At 36.4% G+C, this 25,628-nt stretch overlaps 1 protein-coding gene and 1 long non-coding RNA gene across 2 annotated transcripts in view; both read left to right on the plus strand.

The window, feature by feature from the left end:
* The window catches only part of LOC144438338 (uncharacterized), a 302,136-nt gene continuing 276,508 nt past the window's right edge, over positions 1-25,628 (plus strand). Inside the window, exon 1 of the long non-coding RNA XR_013481039.1 lies at positions 1-5. This is a non-coding gene — a long non-coding RNA (uncharacterized LOC144438338). The remainder of the gene's footprint in view (positions 6-25,628) is intronic.
* Positions 18,210-25,002, plus strand: LOC144437275 (uncharacterized). Its single transcript, XM_078126194.1, has 7 exons — positions 18,210-18,303; positions 21,306-21,364; positions 21,842-22,063; positions 22,574-22,600; positions 22,898-22,954; positions 23,284-23,372; positions 23,608-25,002. The coding sequence occupies exons 1-6, from the start codon at positions 18,299-18,301 to the stop codon at positions 23,364-23,366; spliced, it is 453 nt and encodes a 150-aa protein (XP_077982320.1). The 5' UTR covers positions 18,210-18,298; the 3' UTR covers positions 23,367-23,372; positions 23,608-25,002.

A 25,628-nucleotide genomic window follows, 5' to 3' on the forward strand; every position in this document is an offset into this window, starting at 1 on the left:
ACTTGTATTACAATTCCCCAGCAAAACAAAATACCTCAACATACCAAACTTGAACGAAAAACCGGGTTGAAATTTCTAGGGCTAAAGTGTGCTTCACGAAATCGTCGATAAATCAGTATTCCTATTAAGAAATCCAAAATGGATCTAATGGCACGGAAGAAGATATGTCAGTCGAGATTTTCGCTTTTATAGTATCTAAAATGATGAATTCTTGTGAATGTTGCGTCGAGTTGAAAATAGTTGTAAAATATGGCTGGTAAACGGCCATCATCGGACGCGATGCGTTCTACCTGTACGGCTACAAGCTTAGTGCACTCGATGGAGGCTCACAGCATAATGAGTCATTTTTCCCATCATGCTTGCTACCCCGATAGACTGTAAGATACGTCGTGTTGCTCAGCCCTATCAGGCTTTATAACCACGTGTATGAGGGGGAATGGGCGGGGCTCTAAACATGGACATCAAATTAAAATTCAACCAGGTTGTATGGGAATTAGGTTAGAGATAACCAGCTATGTGGTTTTTACGTACAAGTTGGAACACTCAAAATTTTGAGTTGGTTTGTAATCATGTAGGGAAACTATTGGCGATAATTAATAATGTAAAATCCAATTTATGGTTTTGCAGATGACATCAATATTCTGAAAAACAGTACCATTGCCGATATTGATGTACTTCACAATGACTTAAAATACGAAATTAATCGTTTAACTACATGGTTCCATGCAAATACTTTGAAACCAAATATCTCTAAATATGAGTATATGTTCTTCGGTACACGTCAACAACTAAAGAAAATACCAAATCACATTAATTCTCTGTCCTTTCAAGATATTACTATCAAAGCTACTAAGTCTGCTACCTGCTTAGGCTTGAAACTGGACCCTGAACTCAGTTGGTCAAACCATGTGTCTTATCTCCGTAGGGCATGTGGTTTCCGTCTAACAAGACTGGCACGTGTTAGGCGTTGTATACCGGAAAAAGTCAGAAAGAATGTAATAGCTGCTACTGTCTTCTCCCTTTTAGACTACTGTGACACAGTCTTTTCTAATTGTAATCTCACTTTGAAAAGTAGTCTTCAAGGTATCATAAATTTTGCTGTACGAATTCAATGTGGCCTTAAAAAATCAGACCATGTAACACTTGCCAGAAATTCTCTAAATTGGCCAACTATTCAGGAAAGACACGATCAACACTTCAAAAATATTGTCAGTAAATGTATAAGCAAAAAAGTACCACTCTATTTATCTGATCTTGTCACCAAAAACTCAATAATACACCAATACAATACTCGGACCAAATACCACATTCCAAAGGCACACAGTCGTTCTTTCAAATACCGCTCATGTATTTCCGCAAATACGACTACTTAGTAAACACTTAGTTTTTAATGTCTTAAACCGTTTTTAACTTCATAATTCTAGCATCTCTCGTGTTTTACTTTTTATAACTTTTATTTTATCTTTGTACTCTGCCCTGTAAATTTTGTTACTCTCCCATATTTTTAAATTATGTGTCTTTGTATTTTAACGTATGTTTTGTATTTTTATATTCAATGCATGAAAATCCATTTATGGATGCATTGACCTAGAGTAATAAATCAAATCAAATCAAATCAAAATCGGAACACGGTCGTCAGGAACTAGACTAGTTTATACATGCCATGGGGTTTGTGTTGACTATTTCGAACTAGCGCCTGCTTTACGAAGCCCCGACACATGTCATGTCGTCAAACAGGGGGAAAACAATGTCACATTCAAACAAGCGAAACTGGGATTCGCACAATTTGTGACAAAAGATAATAGAGGCCGAAGTCAAGTCGTAGTTGTAATTATTTTTAACATGACTGTGCTGTTTAAATCTCTTTCTGAACGTTTTGAAACCAGTTTTAAGGTTTCTTCATCAGTCGCAGTGGTCTAAATCCAAAGTCCCGTAGAATAGCACAGACGATGAGTGCTGGGGTTGATAGCGTGGCACGAATGTCTATCTTACAGACCAGCTACCCCGAGCCGAGCGACGTCTAACGAAAAAAGCCAAACAACCGTAACAACTCATCTTCAATGAAAAGACTTTATAACCCTTGGCTTACTGTCTGCTTTTAAAGAGTCATCGAACGTTACACTTCTCTTTCAAGAATATGTCCCTGACCACTTGAACATATCTCAGACCATTACAGATTCATTCATTACAAAGTATTATTTTAGAATATTCCTACGGAAGCCGAAGTACCACGAGGAAAACAGGTATACATCAAGAGATACTGGCGCATGCGCTTTTATATGTTGCTCGTTATTGAAATACAACAGACAGCATGGACGCACAAATTTCTCTCATAGACTGGTGAATGGATTTTATACAAAGGTAATTTCTGCCAGGTGCCAACATATCAATAGAGAACTCTCATATCTGAAAATAGGAAGCTGTAAGCGTTTTACAATTCACTCGATTGCACGTTGTTGCACTTTATAAATGTTGCCACGACCACTCATTATCAAATGATTTCATAGCGATCATGAACAATCTCGTGTGTGTGTGTGTGTGTGTGTGTGTGTGTGTGTGTGTGTGTGTGTGTGCGCGCGTTATATGCAGTACAAATTCATAGTCGATTGAGAACGCATTACCATTGCTCACACTATAAACAGAGTATACGTATTCAGGAAAGTGCAGATGGCTACAAGCACGTTGGCAACCCCTCCAGAGCAAATGACAAATATAAGGTTAAATATGTCCACACCTTTCTATTTTTCAATTTTCAATTACGGTGACTGCATGTATTTCACTGGCGAACATCATCATCATTAATTGATACACGGATAGGGTCTACAATATACTCTTACTGTCTCAACGGTGACTACCGCTTTGTAAAGATAATGTGTACACGAAAGTTAAAAGTCGATTGTTGTGATGGCACTGTCAAAACTTTAGATGAAATCATAGACTGGTTGAAGCGTTCGTCGAAAATATAATGCAAGATGCAAGATTTGATAATCACCTAGACAGAAACTACGAGAAGCAATAACTTTCTTGTGCGAGTTATGTGAATGGATGGTAAACACTTTTTCAGTTTGGGAGATTATTAATCTTTCAAACAAAAGATAAATTAACAGTTTCCCCATATAATATATAAAGTCCTTTATGATTTTCTTTCAAATCTATCTTTTGAACGAGTGATACCTAAGCAATTATGTGTAGGTTAACCTTTAAAGATAGGACGATGACTTTGTCGGCATCGACCGTCTGAGCCCTCCAGGTTATTTCCAGGCATGAGACACTTAACACTCACCCCACATCTATCTATCATGTGAAATCCATGACAACCACAAAATAACAAACATTACGTTCTTTCAAGCGATCTCGATCAATTATCAATGGTAATCGTTCGCTGTTTTTTGTGACCAAATACGTCAAAACTTGTCAAGATGGCAAGATGGAAGAGAATACAGTGTCCAGTATATTAAGGAGAAACGCCATGGTTGCCTAAGTTCTGACAAAACGCTATTTTTATTCACATTTGATTAATACACGGACTGGTAGTATTAGGTTATCATATACAGCAATGCAATGACAATGATACACATGACACTGTCTGACCTACATGTATGTCTCTTTTCATAACCTGCAGAGTCTGTTCTTTGATGTCCATGCTAATATCAAACGATTTAGAAACACACAATACTTGTTTGGCATCACAAAAGTAATCATCTATGACTCTGCACATTTTTACTAAAGGCACATCATTACCCTCAATCGAGTTACCCAATACTGGGGTAGAGTGGTCATCTTACTAGCCATGTCTAAAGTTAAAGCACACGCAGTTTTCAATCGAATTGGGTCACCGATAACCCCTACCAACCACTAACTGGACTAATATATTAAAACGAGTATCTGCGCTCTGTCTTTCTACAGGAAATATCACTATACATACCAACCTATGTACTCAGCAACAATATGAATATGATTTCACCATAATTGTAAGTAAATCTACTTCTATATACGCCACTAAGCTTAGCTTGTGTTAGTTTACATCTATCAGTAAAACAAAAACCTGTACCACCCTTCTGACAAGTCAGTTCGATTCAGAGACAAGTCTGTATGTCAATTTGTGCTTTTGAAATCTGCGTACGTTTATTCTCATCGAGTTCTACTCATTATTATTATATTTGATAATTGATTATTCAAGAACATTTAGGTGCGCGAGCAGATTAGGTCTGACACAAAAATAGACACAATTCATCTGTAGACTGTATACTTCACTTCAAGTTATCTGAGTGTGTGTAAAAAATGGCATGTCACACAAGTTAAACACCAAGGTAACATCATTTGTACTGACTTTCTGACCATAGGCATTTCTAAATAACAGAAAGAATGGTTGTGTTTCATTCTACTACAACTCGCGAAATTACAAGAGTAAGTTACTGATATAATGAATGTGGGTATAACTTGTCAATTCAAAGGATAAACACCGTACCACGGGATCGCGGACAAGGATCCTTTGTGTAACAGTAGAATATAATACTCGCGCATCTATGCTCGTGAGTAACAAGTGTAACAATGACGTGGAACTTCTAACGTCTAATGTGAAAGTCCAAATACCTCAGATGGTATTAGCATGTCAACTGAAAAGCACGTTCATATCAAAAGTCTACATTGTTACTAACTTCTGCCTATCATAGAGAGAAATACACTTCATATCAGTGTTTCGGAAAGAGACTATTAGGCCTTGTAACAAAAACAATTGTGTGGTTCCGGTTACACTCAATGTTAGAATAGGTGGGGTAGGTAGATTTTTTATTTTATTTTATTATGTTTGTGAGTGTCTAGTTCAGGTTGTCCATTGTTTTCCAAATGGTATCTGTGTTATTTATTTCTTCTTATCGGATGTACAGCCATTACAGATTGGAAGAATTTTTTGCTAGGCCTTAGTGAAACTAGGTCTTGTTGATGAAAACATCAATTTAAGACAAGTAGCGGAAATGAAAACAACCGGGGTATTCCGAGAGGCACTGTGACATCTGTTGCCAGTAGATACAAACTATTGAGTTTGGGAACAAGAAGGATGTGGCAACGTTATGTTGAAATAGGCACCATTCGCCGCAAAAAATTTGCAAGGCGACCAAAAATAGTTTACTACACGGGGACATCGTTTATTTAGATGTAGAGGGTTTAAAACGACAAAATCCCACGATGACGCTCACAACTTTGCACGACAAAGTTGCATTGGTATCACGACAACAGTTTTTCCTCGGAGTGAACAGTGAGATGAGCTACTCAACGTTTTACTCTCGAGAACGTACGCCACACCTCCATCACATCATAGAACCATGCAAATTAAAGTTTATAGATCAAAGCGGGTTTAAATAGTATGTACACCCCAAGACATTCTCTGATCAGTAGCCATACCCTATATCGACGAAGTTCGCTATAATTGTATATCAAATAGAGAAGTAATATAAACACCGAAATACATACACACCCGAATTAAATCCGACAGAGTTCTGTTTTACGTCATGTAACGACTGGAACGCCAACTACTTTCAACAGCAATTTGCCGAAATTGTGACCTAGCACTGTACACTACCCTGAATGCGATAACAGCTGCCGATACAATAGAATTTTACAACTCAACTGGATATCTATCCGTTTTATTAGTGAACACATGCAAACATATTATGGGTAATTCAATATAGTTGTTATTTTTACCAGCAGTATTGCTTCATTACATTTTACAATTATTACCAGTACGATTCTGATGTTCTTCAAGATGAATTTTGGCAGTAAACTTTGTAGGTACAGTTGACCCCGCTTTATGCACCTATATCACTACAATCAACTTGGAAAATTGTCCCTTGTACTTGGATTACATACATATATCATCACGTGTTCCAAGAACAACCAATTCTTCACATACCAGGAGAAAGTATCACGCATGTCATAAAGTATAGATTTGTACCGATTTTGAAACATTTAACTTAGTTGTAATTTAATTCATTTATATGCATTAGAATATAATAGATATTATGAACATTTTGCATTAAAACATGGTGATAATTTCATAATAGAAACACGTAGAGTGTCCACAATCTCGATGGTTTATTACAGATTTATAAATCCATAAGTTTTTAATATTTTACATACTTATCTTCAACAGTGATCAATGACAGCCCAATAAGGAGGACCAATTCTAAATCCTTGTCATCAAATACCCATATTAGACATTTCTTTGAGATCAAAACAAGTTTTCCTGTCAAATAAACACATCAAGAAAACTTTCCAGATGAACTTTTCTCTTTCGTAACAAAAAAATACAAATCTATAAAAAAAAAAATAGGTTACTAGTACGACTGTCTCAGTTCATCGCCTCCATATACATTGTAAACATAAAAATCACATATATATGGCGGCAAGACATGATATTATATGATTTGCAGTCCGAGCATCTTTTGATTGGACTTCGTAAATTATAGGAGGAAAACTAAACTAATAAAGCGACAAGAAAATGTATACTTTCAGTATCCTGCTATGCTCAGTAAGTTACGTGTTCTGACTGTTGGCACTATTCTCGCAAGACGGAGCACATATTTCTGTTGAAATGGGTACGTTCTGGACGGTGCCGCATAATTATAAAGAGGCCTGTGGTTTATACGACATTGGTTGGCACAGCATGTACGAAAGCAGTTGGGGTAAGCGTTTTTCTAGTAAACAAAAACCATGAAACAAAACTAAACAAGATAAGCAAATGAAAAGTGTAATCTAATGGTTCTGTAATTTTTTTTGTTGGAGAGACAAATATCAATCATCTGAAGGCTTATTCTGTAATCCGGGTTCTATAGGCGCGGTCCCTCCTCTGCAGCGTTCACGGTAATTCAGGCGATGAGGGTGGAAATGCTGTGACTCGGTTATTTTTGTTTTGGAGACCGCTAATATTATTCGATGTGCAGTTGAACGGGACGGGAAAATATCTATAGGTCGATGGATACCAGAAACTGCACTGGTTGATGGATAATTAAAACTGACAGGTAGTAGAGGGGTTGTGCAATGTACAAAGTATGGTGAAGCAACGTTGGTGTTCACGGTACGTCAGTAGGGTGCTAGTGACAAACTCTGTCACGGTGGAGAATTCATAACTACTAGTGCATTTAGTCGAAATGCATTCGCTGCATTACATACAGATTTATTGGGTTGGCACTGGACATTCCCCTGACGTCTGTACGGTAGGTTAGTTTTGAACTGTTGTATTGAACGGAAACTCCACCTGGTAGGATGTCACTAGCAAATCTCTAATGCGATCTTTTGGTTTGGATTTCGGAAGTCCTTGAAGACTACGTGTGATGTACTTGTAATATTGGACCGTGATACCTTTAGATTTGTAGGCTGTTTGATATTGCAGCAGGCATGTATATAAATAATATCGACGTATCTTGGCTTAGGCAAAACAAATTATGTTTCCCATATTAAATCCAACCGATCATAGTATAAGCCGCCGACCTTAAACATTAAAACAAAAAGATGGCCAATTTCAATTTTTTTCTTCTTGACCTGCATATACGTCTGTTTTTCCGCCAGTGATGTCTGTACATAGTTCATGAAGATATCACAGAAGTGGTATTTGATTTTGATTATTTCGTTTGTTTTGGCGGTTGAAGCAATAAAATACAATAAAATCCAGACCTACCTACCCTATTTTCTAAAGCCATATTATTGGATCCATGGAAACACACAATTATAATTTTCTCATTATCTTGAAATATTTTAGACTAATAACAATAGATGTCCAAACTAAATATAATTCTTTGTCGATCAGAGTTAATAGGTGTGCACGGTCACCAGTTGACCGGCTGTCTCGTACAATTTTTCAGTTGACCGACCGTCTCGCACAATTTTTCTTTTGACTGCAGTCCAGCTTCTTTTATTATAAGTTGTATTTGTAGTTCATCTCTTTGTTTACCGATTTTGTTGAGTTCGGCTTTCTCATCAGAGTTATCGGTGTGATCACCACAGTCACAGAGATGTGATTCGGGTAAAAATGTGGTTTTTGGTAAAAATAACTACTGGGCAGATTTCGTTTTGTGTCTACCTCAATAATTCACAATTATTGGAGCCAGGCATTGCTAGCATAACTTAGTAAATCTAAATATTAAAACCCATACACTTTGAGTACACCAACACAACGCTGTTCAAAATGACGTTTTTTCAGTGGAGCCTGCTTTGTGGTGTGAACAGGTGTACATGTTGTGATATACAAACCAAAAAGGATCCCTATCTTGTAGAAATAGGTATTTTGACACTGAGAAAACAAAATAAAGTTTCCTAGTCTGTTGTATTTAATTTGTTGAAATCAAGCTATAGCAATTCATTCGTGGAAATGAAGCATTGATTGTGAAATAGCTGTATTGGTAAAGGAAGATGGTCTTGAACTTGTACGCGTTTTCGTCATTTTAGTTTTATACTTAATCAATTACTTATGCTTTACTACTTATTGAAATAATATAGTATCTTGAAAATGTTTAAGAATTGCATCTAGATTTGTATTGGTGTTGGTAAAATCGTGAAATGCCAATTAAACTGTCGAAAGCCATGCACACGTTAATTGACAGGTTTCTCTGTTGCGTGACTAACGACATCCAAGTGAAATCCTAATCTATCCAGAGATGACATGATTCGTTTTTTGACGTAATTTCAAACCATGAATACGTGTTTAAGAAATCAACATTTAGAATTACATGTGACTTTGGAAGTTAGTGTTTAGGGTATTGATATCGAAATTTAAACATTCGTTTTTTGAAGTGCAATCAAAATCAAACCACAAACAACGTTTCACGTTTCAACTTTTTACTTGAAAGTTAGGGGGCACCTTTTACTCGTACTATCTAAAGTTTCTTTGAAGTTTGCAGTTATCGCTGTGTTCACTTAAAATTATATCAAAGCGAAGATCGAAGGAAAGCGAAAACAACAAGCAACATATACCGTCGAAATATGAACATAACATAATATAACATAACATGGTGGACGTCCAAAATGTACAAATAAATTGTTAATTTGTAATACACGTCTAGAGCGGGACCTCGTTTCAGGCGCTTATTGACTAACTAACACCAGCCATCCAGCCGTACAGTGATGGTTGTGTTTTGTACATAGACAAGATTTTTTTTAGGCAGTGAGTTATCGTCTGCGTTTTTTTCGCAATCAAATGTATTTAATGTGATGTCATTCCATGTTATTCTTTTAAATATGTTTGTGTTGTGACCTATACGGGGGTGGGAGGGGCTCGCTGCGCAACTCCGTGTAAAATGAAATTAGGTTATTCTGCTTGGACTTCCAAATCCACACCTAAACTCTTTTCTACATTCCACACACCCAAACATTTAATTAGCTCATTCGTGCCATTATCGCACTGATATTTTTTCCGCAACACTGTGAAAGACGGGTGCAACGTCTTAGACGGTGTCGTAAAAGAGGCTGTGGTTTGCGACGACAAGATAGCGGTTCTTGAAGAATGCTCTCCCACCGAAAGTTTGCGTCAAAATACGAGTGATTTGCGAGATAATTTGTTACCTTCACCAGAACGTCTCCGGTACACCACACAACCTGACCCAGTGAAGATGAACCACAGTGTACCATAGACCACCAGATTTAAACTGAATGCCTCCCGTAAGGGAATCACTAATTATGTAAATAAATTAAACTAAAAAACTATGGTAACAGGCTTTGTTTTTTGGACAAGCGTGCTTTCTTAGGTCAATGTATGTATAAGTCTATGATACTGCTTAATTGCTAAATATCATTCATTATTCAAAATACTCATTAAAGGAAAAAGTTGTAGCAACAAACTTCATAGGACAGGTGCGTATTATTATGATGTACGTATCACATAATACGAAATTTGAAGCTTGCAGATTTAAGATACGACCTAGTTACCTAAAATCATTAAATATGCAAATTTTTCATTAAAACTAAGCTATATAAAAGATTTTATAGGACATATCCGCTTTGTTATGGTTAACGTATGTACTAAATCGTATTGAAATTGAAGTATGCAGTCTTAAGATATAGCCTAATTACCGAAAATCATTAATTATGCAAATTATTCATTAACACTGTAAGGTACATCAACTAACTTTATATGACATACACAATTTGTTATGGTTAATGTATGTACTGAATTATATTGGAATTAAAGTATGTATTCTTAAGATATAGCCTAATTACTGAAAATCATTAATTATGCAAATTATTCATTAACACCGTACGGTGCATCAACAAACTTGATAGGACGTATGTGTTTTCTTATGGTTAACGAATGTACTAAATTATGTTGAATTTGAAGTATGTATTCTTAAGATATAGCCTAATTACCAAAAATAATTAATTATGCAAATTATTCATTAACGCCGTAAGATACATCAACGAATTTTATAGGACAAATGTATGTTGTTATGTTGAACGAATATACTAAATTATATTGAAATTGATGTATGCAGTCTTAAGATATTGCGTAATTAGTTGATTTCATTAATATGCAAATTTCTCTAATTAAACATTAACAGATCTGGCTCAAAACCTAATCAGGTCTAGCTATTACCCTAAAGATTATATATCCCAAATTTCATTACAATTGAGCCAGCCGATTTCTAGAAAATGATGACACAGACACACAGACAGACAGACAGACAGACAGACAGACACACAGACACACCTTCCCCTTTTAATACCTCCCGTACCCTTACGGGAGGTAAAAATAGTACCAACGACATTCGTGAATTTTCGTCCGAAGATGTCGGCCTGAACAACTCTGTCAAGAAATTCAAGATCTTGACATACTCAGCTGTTCGTGCAAAAAAGCTGTTCGTATAACGTACACGATTTTTCACTGACCGGGCAATTTCCAAGCTTGGCCAGAGGGAGGGGAAAAATTGACCCGGTATTTCAAGGGGCAACATATGATTCAGCTGTAAGATATTGGGAAAGGGGAAAGCAGTGGGCAAAGCGAGTAGTTTTCGATATTTTTTTCAGGAAGTTATTGAAAAAATTTTACTACATTTTTTACAATATTCACAAGATGTGAATTAATTCTGTAATGCAATAATTAATTTTTGACCACGTGTCATCGAAACAGTGCATTGAGATTGCAGCACAATCTAATATAATTATCAACTGACAACTGTCAATACGTATATATTAGAAGGAGAAACTGTTTTGTTGTGAGTATATCAAATAGCATCCTGAGTAAATTTAACATTAGGGCTTCAACGAATAGTGGACAGAGGCCATACGTCTGGTAGAGGGAAGCGGAGAGAGGGGAAATCTTGGCGAAAATTACGGGAATCAGGCAGTGGGCAGGCAAATCTGGAGGGAGGACAGATAGTTTAGATTGATAACAACAACAGACAGATAGTTTAACTAATATCGCAGTGTGGGAGGGCAGATACGAACAGCTTTCAATGCCCCCTCCAATCTTGAATCAAACGTAAAATTATTTTTTTTAAAGTGTTTATTAGCTGTGTTTTAACTTTCTGTAATAATTCAAGAAAAATGACTCGTTGGCTGCACCTACGAACTTACAAGTATCGAACTTGAACTCTCATATAATAGGTTTGTGACAATTACGGTGCTGAACTTTGCTCGCAATCGTAGCCCTATGAAGGAGCGGTATGGATTACATGTATGACACAGCGTCCATCGTAGTTAACAAGCGAAACAACTTTAGGGCCGTTGTGTTTCGGCCAAAGTCTGTGGTGACTGTGGTGATCCATAGACAATAGAGAGGGCCTCTCTATTGTCTATGGGTGATCACACCGATAACTCTGATGAGAAATTAAAGCCGAACTCAAGAAATTCGGTAAACAAAGAAATGACCTACAAAAAAAACAACTTATAATAAAAGAAGCTGAACTGCAGTCAAAAGAAAAATTGTACGAGACGGTGAGTCAACTGAAAAATTGTACGTGACAGCCGGTCAACTGTAAAATGGTGACCGTGCATACTTATTAACGCTGATCGACAAAGAATTATATTTAGTTTTGACGTCTGTTGTTGTTATCAGTCTAAGATATTTCTAATAAGGCGAAAATAATAATTGTGTGCTTCCATGGATCCAATAACATGGCCTCATAAAATGGAGTAGTTAGGTAGGTCGGGATTTTATTGTATTTTATTGCTTCGACCCCCAAAACAAACGAAAAGTCTGTCAGAACAACCCTTCTGTGATAGTTTGATGAAATATGTACTGACATCACTGGTGGAAACACAGACGTATATGAAGATCAAGAAGACAAGGAATTGCAATTGGTCTCATCTTTTTGTTTTAATGCTTGAGATCGGTGGTTTACGCTAAGATCGGTCGGGTTATCAGAAACGTAATTTTACATTGCCTACGCCAAGCTATGTCGATATTATATACAGGCTTGCTAAAATATCAAACAGCCTACAAATCTAAAGGTAGCACGGTCCAATTCTGCAAGTATCATCACACGTAGTCGTCAAGAACTTCCGAAATCCAAACCAAAAGATCGTGTTAGAGATTTGCTAGTGTTATGGATAATAGAACACGACTTTCTGATATTCGCAAAGTTTTAATGTTTTGCGAGGTCACCTTGAACTCTCAGCTGTCATGAATTGATACATAGGACAAATGTTTGCATATTGCGAATAGTATTCTTCTCAGATGACAACACTAAAAGTTATTATAAGATCAACAATGTCAAATAATGACTGCAGCTGGAAGAACAATAGCGTGATCACATTGTTGTTTAGCGAGTTTTCATATTTATCAATATCATTTACATTGAATAAAGGCGACGGCAACACTTCCGTTGTATTCAATATATGGTGCTGATTATTTCATCACCCAATCATTTGAGTATTATATATTTTGTGTTTATATGAATTTAATATTGAAATAAATTATGGATCCATTCTTTGGAAGTGAAAGAGCTAAAGGCAACAGCTAGGCCTAGACAAGAAGTTTCCATCTGCTACGTGGCTACTTGTAAATGATTCATTGTGTGTAGTTTGAGCTAATTCCCTTTTAAGTCGATCCCGTGTACAGAGTGGAGCGAGAGAGAGAGAGAGAGAGAGAGAGAGAGAGAGAGAGAGAGAGAGAGAGAGAGAGAGAGAGAGAGAGAGAGAGAGAGAGAGAGAGAGAGAGAGAGAGAGTAACATTTGCGGAGGGATGCGTTAACATTAGAGGTCCCCTTCTATTTGTTACACTAGTAACATCCTACCGGGTGGAGTTTCCGTTCAATACAACAGTTCAAAATTTCCCTACCGTATAGACGTCAGAGGAATGTCCAGTGCCAACCCTAGAAATCTGTATGTATGTAATGCAGCGACTGCATTTCGACTCAATGCACATGAATTCAAGTACCTACGAAATGACTGTGACAGAGTTTGTCACCAGCACCCTACTGACATTTCCAGTACCGTGAACACCGGTCGTGAACATCAACGTTGCTACGTCATACTTCTTTCCACATTACACAAACCTCTACTACCTGTCAGTTTCAATTATCCATCAACCAGTGCAATTTCTGGTATCCATCGACCTATGGATATTTTCCCGTCCCGTCCCAAACCGTTCAACTGCACCTCGAATATATTAGCGGTCTCCAAAACAATAATAATCCGGTCACAGCACTTTAGTTACCGATGATAAGTACAACTTTCTGTTATTCTGATATTAATGTTTGAGGTCGGTGGCTTACACTAGGATCGGTCGGGTTATCAGAAACACAATTTTACATTGCCTACGCCAAGCTATGTCGATATTATATACAGGCTTCCTAAAATATCAAACAGCCTACAAATCTAAAAGGTATCAAGGTCCAATTCTGCAAGTATCATCACACGTAGTCGTCAAGGACGTCGACTTCCGAAATCCAAACCAAAAGATCGTGTTAGAGATTTGCGAAGTTTTGATGTTTTGCTAGGTCACCGTGAACTCTCAGCTCTCATGAATTAATACTTAGGATAAATGTTTGCATTTTGGGAATAGCATTCTTCTAAGTTGACAACTATAAAAGTTATTAAAAGATCGTCGATGTCAAATAACGATTAATTACAGACAGTTGGAAGAACAATGTGATCACATTAGTTGGCTATCTTGCATATTTGTCAATATTATTTTCATTGAATTAAGGCATCAACACTTCCGTTTATTCATTTATGGTGCTGATTATTTTATCACCTAATCATTTTAGTATTGTATATTTTATTTGTATAAGAATTTAATGTTGAAATTCAATAAAGATGAATTGATTCACTTTAAAAGGCAGCGAGCTGAAGGCAACCGCTAGGCCGAGACGAGTAGCTTTTATATGCTCCCTGGCTGGCTTCTTCTAATAGGACCCTAGTTTAAACATGAACATTTAGTCTGAGCTGATTCCCTTTCAAGTCCAAGTCGATCCCGTGTACGGAGAGAGAGAGAGAGAGAGAGAGAGAGAGAGAGAGAGAGAGAGAGAGAGAGAGAGAGAGAGAGAGAGAGAGAGAGAGAGAGAGAGAGAGAGAGAGAGAGAGAGAGATCACTTTTAATTGTTACACTTCCACCCTCATCGTTTGAATTACTGTCGATGCAGAGGAGTGACCGCGCCTTTTTAGAACCTAGATTACAGAATAAGCCTTCAGATAATTGAAATTTGTCTCACCAACAAAAAAATTGCAGAACCATGAGATTACACTTTTCATTTGCTCATCGTGTTTAGTTTTTTTTTCTTGGTTTTTGTTTACTAGAAAAACGTTTACCCCAACTGCTTTCGTACATGCTTTGCCAACCAACGTCGTATAAACCACAGGGCTCTTTATATGTGTGGCACCGTCCAGAACGTACCCGCGGCCGCTACAGCAGAAATATGTGCTTTGTGTTGCGAGAATAGTGCCAACAGTCAGCACACGTAACTTACTGAGCATAGCAGGATACTGAAAGTATACATTTTATTGTCGCTTTATTGGTTTAGTTTTCCTCTTATAACTTACGAAGTCCAATCACAAGATGCTCGGACTGCCAATCATATAATATCATGTCCTGCCGCCATATCAGTACCGTTGCATTCTCAAAATTATGATTACAATTTTTATTATTTCTAAAATAATGAATTGTTTTGATCAGGTCATAGCTATTTCAACTGCCTTCTCAATCATTGCATAGATCAAGGGTCTCGAGCTAATTAAATGTTTGGGTGTGTGGAATGTACAAAAAGAGTTTAGGTGTGGATTTGGAAGTCCAAGCAGAATAACCTAATTTCATTTTACACGGAGTTGCGCAGCAAGCCCCTCCCACCCCCGTATAGGTCACAACACAAACATATTTAAAAGAATAACATGGAATGACAGCACATTAAATACATCTGATTGCGAAAAAACGCAGACGATAACTCACTGCCTAAAAAAAATTCTTGTCTATGTACAAAACACAACCATCACTGTACGGCTAGATGGCTGGATGGCTGGTGTTAGTTAGTCAATAAGCGCCTGAAACGAGGTCCCGCTCTAGACGTGTATTACAAATTAACAATTTATTTGTACATTTAGGACGTCCACCATGTTATGTTATGTTATGTTATGTTCATATTTCGACGGTATATGTTGCTTGTTGTTTTCGCTTTCCTTCGATCTTCGCTTTGATATAATTTTAAGTAAACACGGCGATAACTGCAAACTTCAAAGAAACTTTAGATAGTACGAGTAAAGGTGCCCCCTAACTGTCCAGTAAAATATTGAAACGTGAAACGTTGTTTAATTTGTGGTTTGATTTTATTTGCATTTCAAAAAACGAATGTTCGAATTTCGATATCAGCACCCTAAATACTAACTTCCAATGTCACATGTAATTCTAAATGTTGATTTCTTAAACACGTATTCATGGTTTGAAATTACGTCAAAAAACGAATCACATCATCTCTGGACGGATTAAGATTTCACTTGGACGTCGTTAGTCACGCACCCGGATCACCCCTTTCTTGATCGCCTTGTGAATTTTCAGAATTTCCTATGCGAGGTTAGGGTCCTTAAGAATTGGATGACAAAATAGTCCGAAGAAAGATAAAGAAATAGAACGATATCAATGATGGGACGAAGCTCCGACTAATATTAATATCCATATACCATAATATTTCATTCTACAAACACTGTTATATTTATACTGTGTGGGGGTGGGTGTGTGTGAACCGTCAACGAACACTCGTACAACATAATCTATGGAATAACTATTAGATATGGCGTTGTTGCTCCGTCGACAGTCCTCTAGTCACTGGGAATTTACGATTTGTTAAATTACAGTACAGTGTGGTCCGAAAACTTAAAATGTCAAAATGTAATCAACTTCCGCCCCAAGATCCGTCTTAGATTCTGAAAGAGTGAATCTGGAAAAGTTATCGAAAATTATTAATTCCATTATAAAAAGTGGATTAAAAATGTACATGGCAGAAGAACTTGCATCAAAGGTGTCTAATAGGGGTCGAACTGACTATAGCTGGTTGGCTTTTGGAAATCGACATGACGGAGTGTGCCCTATGTATACGTATATGCAAGTGTTCATCGCCGGCATTAGTCACATTACTGGTACTATACAGTGACGCTGATCGAGCAGCTATAAGTGTCATGTTAGAACACAATCATGGGAATCAGTAATGAGCGAAAGTGAGTGTTATCAAATAGAACTAGAACTGTTGTTTTTATTCAAAAAAGGTACCCAATATCGTGTAGAATCGAATAACGCGTAATCCAGGCTTCCTTGAATGAACGATTTGACCAACAGAACGAAGTTCAATGGCCTAGGATTATAGTGATCATATCATGTCAGTTTGCGTTCAAATTTAAATCTATTGTGTATGGCATGTGTGTTCATGGCATATACTCCGTTAGTATGTTCCCGGGTTGTCACTGTCAAAAACACTTTTTTTTCTCTTCAAAATTAGGCTCTTATCAGTGATGTCGTAATTTAGTCCTCCGGACAACACCAAACACAAAACAAGTGTGCTGATTTGTTGGTTACTAATAGGCACATAACACGATGAACAAGGTTTATATATCAAGGAATGACCTTAAATGTAATAGCAATAAGAGATTACCAATTTATAATTTTCTCTATGATTATGCCTAATGATAACCCCCCCCCCCAAAAAAAAAAAACAAAAAAAAAAACACGAAATTAATATATTGTATTAATCGATGCCATGTACATGTACCTGCTAGCTTTTAATTTCATATCGCTGTGAATGTCTTATTTGTAGACGCATATATTATTCATGCTTAAGAATCAGATTTCTCCTACATGCATAGATTGATATCTCAAAACTTGTATTCCGTCCAAAGTATTACAAAATCAGGCAATTTACACGGAGATAATTTGGTGAAATTTTTAACCAAATTACACTACATGTGTACGAAACTTTGTTTGGACAGTTGGTAATTATCAGGTATAATAGCTTGATGACAAGTTATCCTTCATAAGTATAAAAAAATTTCAAATTGTGTTGGTAAGCACGAAATAACAGAATGATAGATCTATATCACATTCGACATTTTCCTTTGTTCATACATCCCTCGCTTTAATTGCAAATAGTTTTATACATTTATCTTTCTCAACACGGTTGTTGCAAAGGGGTGTGTAGAATCAGTCAGCCGTGGATATTAAGAGAGAAATAGCATTCAGTACATTTAACGTCTCCAGGCAGAATCGGCTGCTAACAACATCCATTCTTATTAATACTATTTATCAAACTTGATTAATGCAGATTGAAAGCATTTTGTGTTTTGGGGTCTATGACAAACACTTGTTGTTCGTTCCACGCCCTTCTTGACATTTAGTGACATTGTTCCCACGGAATACACACTATTTATATTACGTATTCCCAAATGTGCATTATGTATATGTGTAACGGTTAAAAGCTATTATATAAATACATCGGAATGACTCAAGCAGAATTAAAGGAATATACGAGTATTTTTTAAATTATGGCATATTCGATTTTATAATAAAAACTTTTGACATTCATCACGTGAACACATCATGTAAACTGTTTGCTTTGTTTGAGTAAAACATGTCTTTACATAACACAGTTGTTTACGACAAGATGTGCGACTAACGTTAACGACCTTGCGTATCCAAGGCGTTACAACTGTGTATCCAATAGAATAGCTTTCCTGTTTCAAATGGAATCGCCCCTTTGAAATATTTAACCAATCGTACAAACTTCACCAATGTGACTTGCGCAATAGATGATTTAAAACTATGAGAATGTTAGTGTAGTTTTCATTCTGCATCCGAGCATTTGTTGACGCCAGTGAAAGGAAGAAGTATTTCAAGATGAGGTAAGCGTACTGCATTAATAGTTTGCCCTAACTCTCCCTCCACACATACTTTACTTGCGAGAAATTTAGCGCAGATTTCATTCTCCACCCGAACATACCTTGACGACAATGTAAGCAAACGTAGTTCACGATGAGGTAGGCGTTCTACGTTACAAGTGTGCTCTAACTCTTTCTCCACATATTTTAGTTTAGTTTCGTAATGTCTCTCTCTCTCTCTCTCTCTCTCTCTCTCTCTCTCTCTCTCTCTCTCTCTTTCTCTCTCTCTCCCTCCCTCCCTCCCTCCCTCCCTCTCTCCCTCCTTCCCTCTCTCCCTCTCTCTCTCTCTCTCACTCTCTCTCTCACAGGTCTCTGTAAAATGCACGCAACTCTCAGTCCAAGACACCTTCTAACTATGTGTCCACAATAGTGCCTATGCCTTCTCATATTCTGACACATCTTACGCCAGAATGAAGCAAGCAGACGTTTTATCCATACTGCTATTAAGGTCGTAAAAAACCTTCTTAATAGTGTTGTTGGGGAAATATTTCATGCTGGTGTCAGAGTTTTAAGTCTCGTGTACATTGTCACCGTATGTACACGCATAGAATTGTTTTCTTGACTTCGGTCCTGCTTGGGGAGAGGAGGATTTACTTGACTTGGACGTGGTGTCTGGGAACTCATGTACATGTACCTGATGGGCATGGAAGCCCAAGGTGTACTTGAACGATATATCCAAATAGCTCTTGGTACAATTTAGCTGAAAGGCATTGGTTACCACGCTTTTAACTTGCACTTTAAAACTGCATTCTGCTTTTACTTACTCTGCTGAGCTGCAGTGAAGTACTTGATTAGCCAGTCGGGCTTTCTTGTTAGTCTGCCTGGCATCGCTATTTTTCACATTTGTATTGCATATATAAAAAGACGTACGGTAAACATACATTATAAAAATGAAACTTATGTTATGTTTGTAACCAATCACACAATATTCAATATGAAAAAAAGTCACTCATTGAATACTAATATGAACAAGTATTTTTAGCAGCCTTTACTATTTTCTAACTTACGGGCAAAAAAAATGAAGTTCTTCAAAATTATACAATACATCTGTTCCTAATACTAGTTTATAGTGAAAAAATACAATTAATCTTTTGAAATTTTAAATAGCATTTAATATAAATGAACGTGTTTGTAATTTGGTGAATTACTAACGATTACCGTTGTTGCTGGCTAATATGACTTTTCTGTATATCATAGATTTTCGCTGCTCATGGTATCGAAATATTGAATTACGACATAAAATTACTATTTTCGTTATACTATACATGGCCTTATGTACACTATTTAGTGTTTCAGAGTTCATATCCTTCTTTTTGTGCATTTTTATACATATTTTTGTTATCAATAAACGTTGTCCAATTTTGCAAGTTCATTATGGTAAAATCATTGATAAGATAACTACATAAGGAAGTTTAGCACTCTAAACATAAACCGATTTACACTTTCTCAACACCAGTATCGATGTCCTGGATCAGAATTCCTTGGTTGCATCATGTCTCATATTGTTTTTATCAATTTCGTTTTTTGTCATTTGTCTGCTTACTATTGCATTTTGGATGGATTCTCTTCACCACATTTTACTTATTCAATGCTTTTTACATACGGTTTACTCATATACGTATTGACTTTAGTAAATTGAAGTGGAAGACATTGACAACGTCTCTGATACCTTAGTTTCATAAACAGATTTAAAAACTAGGATTGAATGGAGAATTATCACATTTTTGTAACAAGGCGTTTTCCTTTGACTGCGTAAACAGTGTTAGTAATGCAGGGGTGATTGATTACATGCTGCCTGACTGCCTAGAGGTTTATGCTTTCGTAAATCATTCATTGAAATTTATTTCCATGTTGGCATTACATGTCATGTTTTTGTAACTAATTGAAATAGAGCAATTACAAATTTATATTTTTGTGTTTCTTTTTCTCAACTTTTTTGAATCAAACAATGATATTTCAATACTACTGGAAACGACACCGAGTACATAAAAACGAGCATTTCAATCTATTTAGTCAGCTAGAAGTTTGCTTATTTTTGACTTCAGTTGATATTTGCCATATTATTTACTCTATAACAGCCAAAGTAGTAAATTCTGAAAAACAAAATAACTCGACAACTGTTTCGAGCCAAATTACTATTGCATTTAAATCGAACCCCCAGGTCAACGAGTCGGTCTTATCAAACCCATTTATAACATGCTAAATATTTTAATAAGGGAGAGAACATGTAAATTCACACAGTCTAGTAAGCTTGTAATGTCAGCATTGCGTCGTTCGGTCAATTCCATTACACTATGCAGGGTAAATTCATATTGAAACGAGATTTTGACTAAACATGTTTGTTGTACCAAATGTCGTTTATTGGGTTCGATTCTAACATGAAATGATATTTAGCTATTTATATATCCCGCCTTCTTAGTACTACGTTCCTTTCCTGTATACGGTAAATTCCCGTTCAGGGTCGTCCATACTGGACGATTGTATTACAAATAATTGGATAATGGCACATGGGTCCTACAAATATGAAGTGATTAGACCAAGGTCTTACATAATGGGGTATACAGCCCTTATTTAAACTTAAAAAAACATGAAAATGTTGAGGCAGCTCTCTTTAAAGATTAAATCACGATAAAAATGTGTAGAATCTGGCCACAGTACAGTGACTATGTTTGGGGATGTGACAAATATGTATGAGAGCTTGTTAACCAGTCAAATCGTGCATATCATAGTATATTATAATTAGGTGTAAAAGCAGATGTAAAATATTACAGTATGTTGTCGATTGTTTTTATTATGTCTAAATGTCGATATATTGTTAGATATTAGTAAACTTCTATAAGTAATTGGAATGAAATAGTTAACTTCGAATTTCGAAATAAAAATAAACTAAACATTGTCCAGTTACAATTTGCATCCTTTAAATTCCGGAATGAATGTTATTAAAGAGAATTATTTTCCTTTCACAGATTCGGAGCCACTTTCGGAGGTCTAATTTTGTTCTTATTTGCTGCATCTGAAGTCAGAGGTAATGCAGTCTTAACTTTCGACACTGATATTCTCGTTAAAATGACTGAATCAAGGTGGCTTATCAGTTATTACCTGTTAAATTGTAATAAGAAAGTGATTCTCAGTGACTAATTAACATTTTTAAGTTTTGTGTTATGTTACCGGTTGAATTAACCTCCTGGTATTCAAGAGTACTATTTGACTGGCGTTTATTTAATGAGTCAGCTTGAAAGGATAGTGAAAATTGTCTCGTGACGTCACTGAATTCTAAGTGTATACCGGCGACACTTTCAAAGGCGAATATTTGTTTTCTGATCTACAATGACGTAGTCTACATTTACAAATATTCTACTATTCCTGAATGAATCGAATACAAGCCCAGGGTCCGTGATTTGGAACCATAGTTAACGAATCTCTTAACTTTACGTCACTGTCGAGATTTTGACAAAGATACACTTTTTGAATATTTACTATTTATCACCTGACTTATTTGTAGGCCAATGCACATTTGCTAGTATTCCATCGGGAATGCCGCCAGACAATGGCGCTTATACGGGGACTGCACCAATGGACGGTACGCCTACTGCCGCAGGAGCCACAATAACAATTGCATGCAACGATGGATATACATTGACTCCATCTACCAGTGCTACCTTTACATGTGATACAAGTACGGCCAACACCTGGGATATTACCACTGCACCTACATGCGTACAGGGTAAGTGATGATTGGCATAAAGCGATATTAATCGACACTGAAGGGGATTCCTCGAAAATATTCAATGAATAATTGTGTAATCATCGTCTTTTATGTGTGCTCTATATTTCCTTTGAAGGCATTCTGTAACCAAATGTTCAACTTTTTGCTTAATTTGTTATAGCCATGTCTGATTATTTTACTTTTTGGAAAGCATTCAAAAATGGTTTATGTGTTTCTGTTTTCTGTTCGAATAAACTGTGTGAATAAAACATTAATCAAACATATTACGAAGAAGTAATCAAAATACAATAACAAAACCCGTGAATTTGATATTCGCAATCTGTATGTCTTTTTCGTCTATATTGATTGACGTGCAATAATGTTGTTATTCTTAGTATGATCGTTAAGTAATATCTTTTTTAAAGTTAACACTTTGCTATGTTCGAATTGTAATACAGCCTATGACATAGTCGGCTAAATCCAAGTATATGCATAACATAGTTTTTTTTTATATATTCTTTTCATAAGATACGACAACTGCTGGCCAGAATGAAGGTAAATTCCATAGTATTATCCCAGTGTATGTGTGTGTGTATGTGTGTGTGCGTGCGTGTGTGTGAGAGAGAGAGAGACAGACAAACAAACAAACAAACAAACACACACACACACAAACAAACAAACAAACAAACAAACAGAGACAGACAGACAGACAGACAGACAGACAGACAGACAGACAGACAGACAGACAACAGATAGACAGACGGACCGATGGACAGAGTGACATAGTCAGTTAATTCTAATTTGAATATAGGCACATGTATGACGTAATATTGTTTATATTCTTTTCATAAGATACTACTAGTGGCGGTGATGATGGTGATGGTGATTCGACTACAGACTCGGCTGAAGGTAAATAATACCGAAGTATAATGTATAAATCTGACAGGGAGAGAAAAGGGGAACGAGCAGACAGACAGACAGACAGACAGACAGACAGACAGACAGACAGACAGACAGACAGACAGACAGACAGAGATTGAATGTTTTATGGATTCAATTTAAATGAATACACCCAACATGGCAACTGTACTGATTTGTTTATTCTAATAATGTACTGTAAATTTTATGTTAATCGATTGATTGATTCTTATACTTTTCGATTGATTAGCTTCCAGCCTTTTCCACTGATCTCTTTATATTTATATATTAATTTCATGTATATTACTTTTTCTGTTTAGAAGACGCAGCTGCAATTCCAAACCTGAATATGTTCTTAGGGCTGACAATGGTTCTGGTTGCGTTTTTCTTCAGGATGATTTAAATCAAGGTATGTAGTCACATTTAGTATTCCATTATATACCAATACAAGTAACAATTGATCGTTTACGAAATTAATGTACATGTTTTATTACAGAGCTATATTTGACACTCCCATATGTACCTTGTTTTATTGAGTTCCATGCATTTTCATCTATTGTGTTAATTAATTCATAGTATACTTATCCAAACAAGATAATAATTTATACTAAACTTATCCTAACATATTTTCTCTTTCTTTCCAGAATCTAACACTGGGACTGGTATCACTTCATACACTCTACACCAGGCAATCTTATAGTGTTTCAACTAAAAGAACTCCGAACCATTTTAGCCTCTCCAAATTGTGTTCATCTTTAATGTTTTAGTCAGTTTATCACGATTTGTTATGTTAATATTGCCTTTATACCGACTCGCTCCGTGCTTCATTCCACTCGAGAAAATTAAACTATTTTCTCATAATTTAGTAAGAAGGTGGTTGTATCTGATCTTCTCAATTTTCTCTGTATTTTGTTCTTCATGTTTCATATCATCTGTAGCCTAATACCAACGATGGTACTTGGCAGCACGCTAACATATTTAGGGTTTGATCTACCGCCAATGCATATTTCCTCTCAATTTTCACCCAGACCATATTTTCAGATTACGTTTTACTTTTACCTTCTCCCCGTCTTTCCTTTCCCTTGTGTGACATTTTCCTTCTTATTATTTTTACACCATCCCGGTACAAGTTCTTAAGACATTAGTATAAATCTATACAATACTTCCTTTGTAATTTAGCACTGAATATTCGTAATTTTGATTTGTGTGTAATTTCAGCAAATTCGCATTGTCAATATCCACATCTATGACATGAAACCATGGCAACTGGTGTTAATCTATGAGGGTACCCGGATGATGGCATACCAGTAACTTGTTACTACAAAGTATCGAGTGTCTGGAATGCTGATTGAATCCACCTGAGATAAACACTGGTTAGAAAACCAATCTTCTGTTAAATTCCAACAACACCAGATTTAGAAAACTATCCTATTATTTACAGAACAAAATTCCATGGATCACCTCTCAAAATCCTTCCATTTGAAGCATTTATCTATCACTCAGATGATATTTCCAACTTTGGCAGACGTAAGATCCACAGAGCATTCATGACAAATGAAGGGAGGCAGTTTGTGGTTAAAATATGCTAAACAAATAGGGGCGTTTTGACACGTGATGGTTTACTGTCGTGTCATAGGTCAGATTTATTGACAATGTGATCGTACACTGAATTTCTGCTATAATGTATACCTCTAACGTAACAATAACTATGTGAATAAAAGCTCACGAATTGTTGGCAGTTGTTTACCAGCAAGAAAAACAATTTGGCATCAGAAATTTAACTGTAAGCAAATTGTCCCAGTCACTCAGTGTACATGCAAAACAACTACACTATGTTAGTGGGCAAGTTTTGTCCAGTGTGTGCCTTTTAGCACCCAAAACTGTTTCCAATGAATCGTTATTCATCCTAAGAATTAATACCACTGAAAGAGAAAAAAGTGAACTTTGTAGTTGTTTTCTTCTCGACTAAGTGAGGAATTTTCTGTAGAGATTTATACGATGTAAGTGGAGATGATTTGAAATGAATAATAAAATGTTAACCAGATGTATCTGTTGTTTTTCGTTTACTGTATACTTTATGGTTGCGAAATGTATGTATGTATGTATGTATGTATGTATGTATGTATTATATATGTATGGGTGTGCGTACATATATGTGTGTGTCTAGCGGTAGTTGGGTGGATGACTGGAAGATGGATGGATGGATGGATGGATGGATGGATGAACAGTAAAAGGTCAGTGCATCTGATGGGTTGTCGACAAAGTGCCCCCCCCCCCCCCGATCTCCTGGTCCGACCTAGGACCTCAATCTGATTAAAATCTGTTCAAGGTGAAGGCACCAATATTTGCTCTGTTTCACGCCCACAGAGGAAGGCAATTACCCATTGTATCTGCAAAAGAGAACAGAAAAGGACACAGAGTACAGATGTGAATACACGATAAAGTAAATACAGAATTATCTGTATTCTCCGTTCCTTAATCAGATTTTATCAGACTCTTACGTCCAAGCCTCAGATTTTTTAGGCGATCCATAGCCATCTAGGTTTGATATCATAGCTTCGTACAGCTATAGTTGAAGTATGTTATGTAGTGTAACTACATCACTCAAGGTAAAGTAATAAAGCTTGTAGATAAATTGTTCTTCCATTACAATCAAAAGGACCGT

Source organism: Glandiceps talaboti, chromosome 7 (assembly GCF_964340395.1).
Source record: "Glandiceps talaboti chromosome 7, keGlaTala1.1, whole genome shotgun sequence".
NCBI lineage: Eukaryota > Metazoa > Hemichordata > Enteropneusta > Spengelidae > Glandiceps > Glandiceps talaboti.

Coding starts and splice junctions, on each gene's coding strand:
- LOC144437275 (XM_078126194.1), top strand. Junction 21,365..21,841: donor TGCTGCATCTGAAGTCAGAG/GTAATGCAGTCT, acceptor ACTTATTTGTAG/GCCAATGCACATTTGCTAGT. Junction 22,064..22,573: donor TGCACCTACATGCGTACAGG/GTAAGTGATGAT, acceptor TCTTTTCATAAG/ATACGACAACTGCTGGCCAG.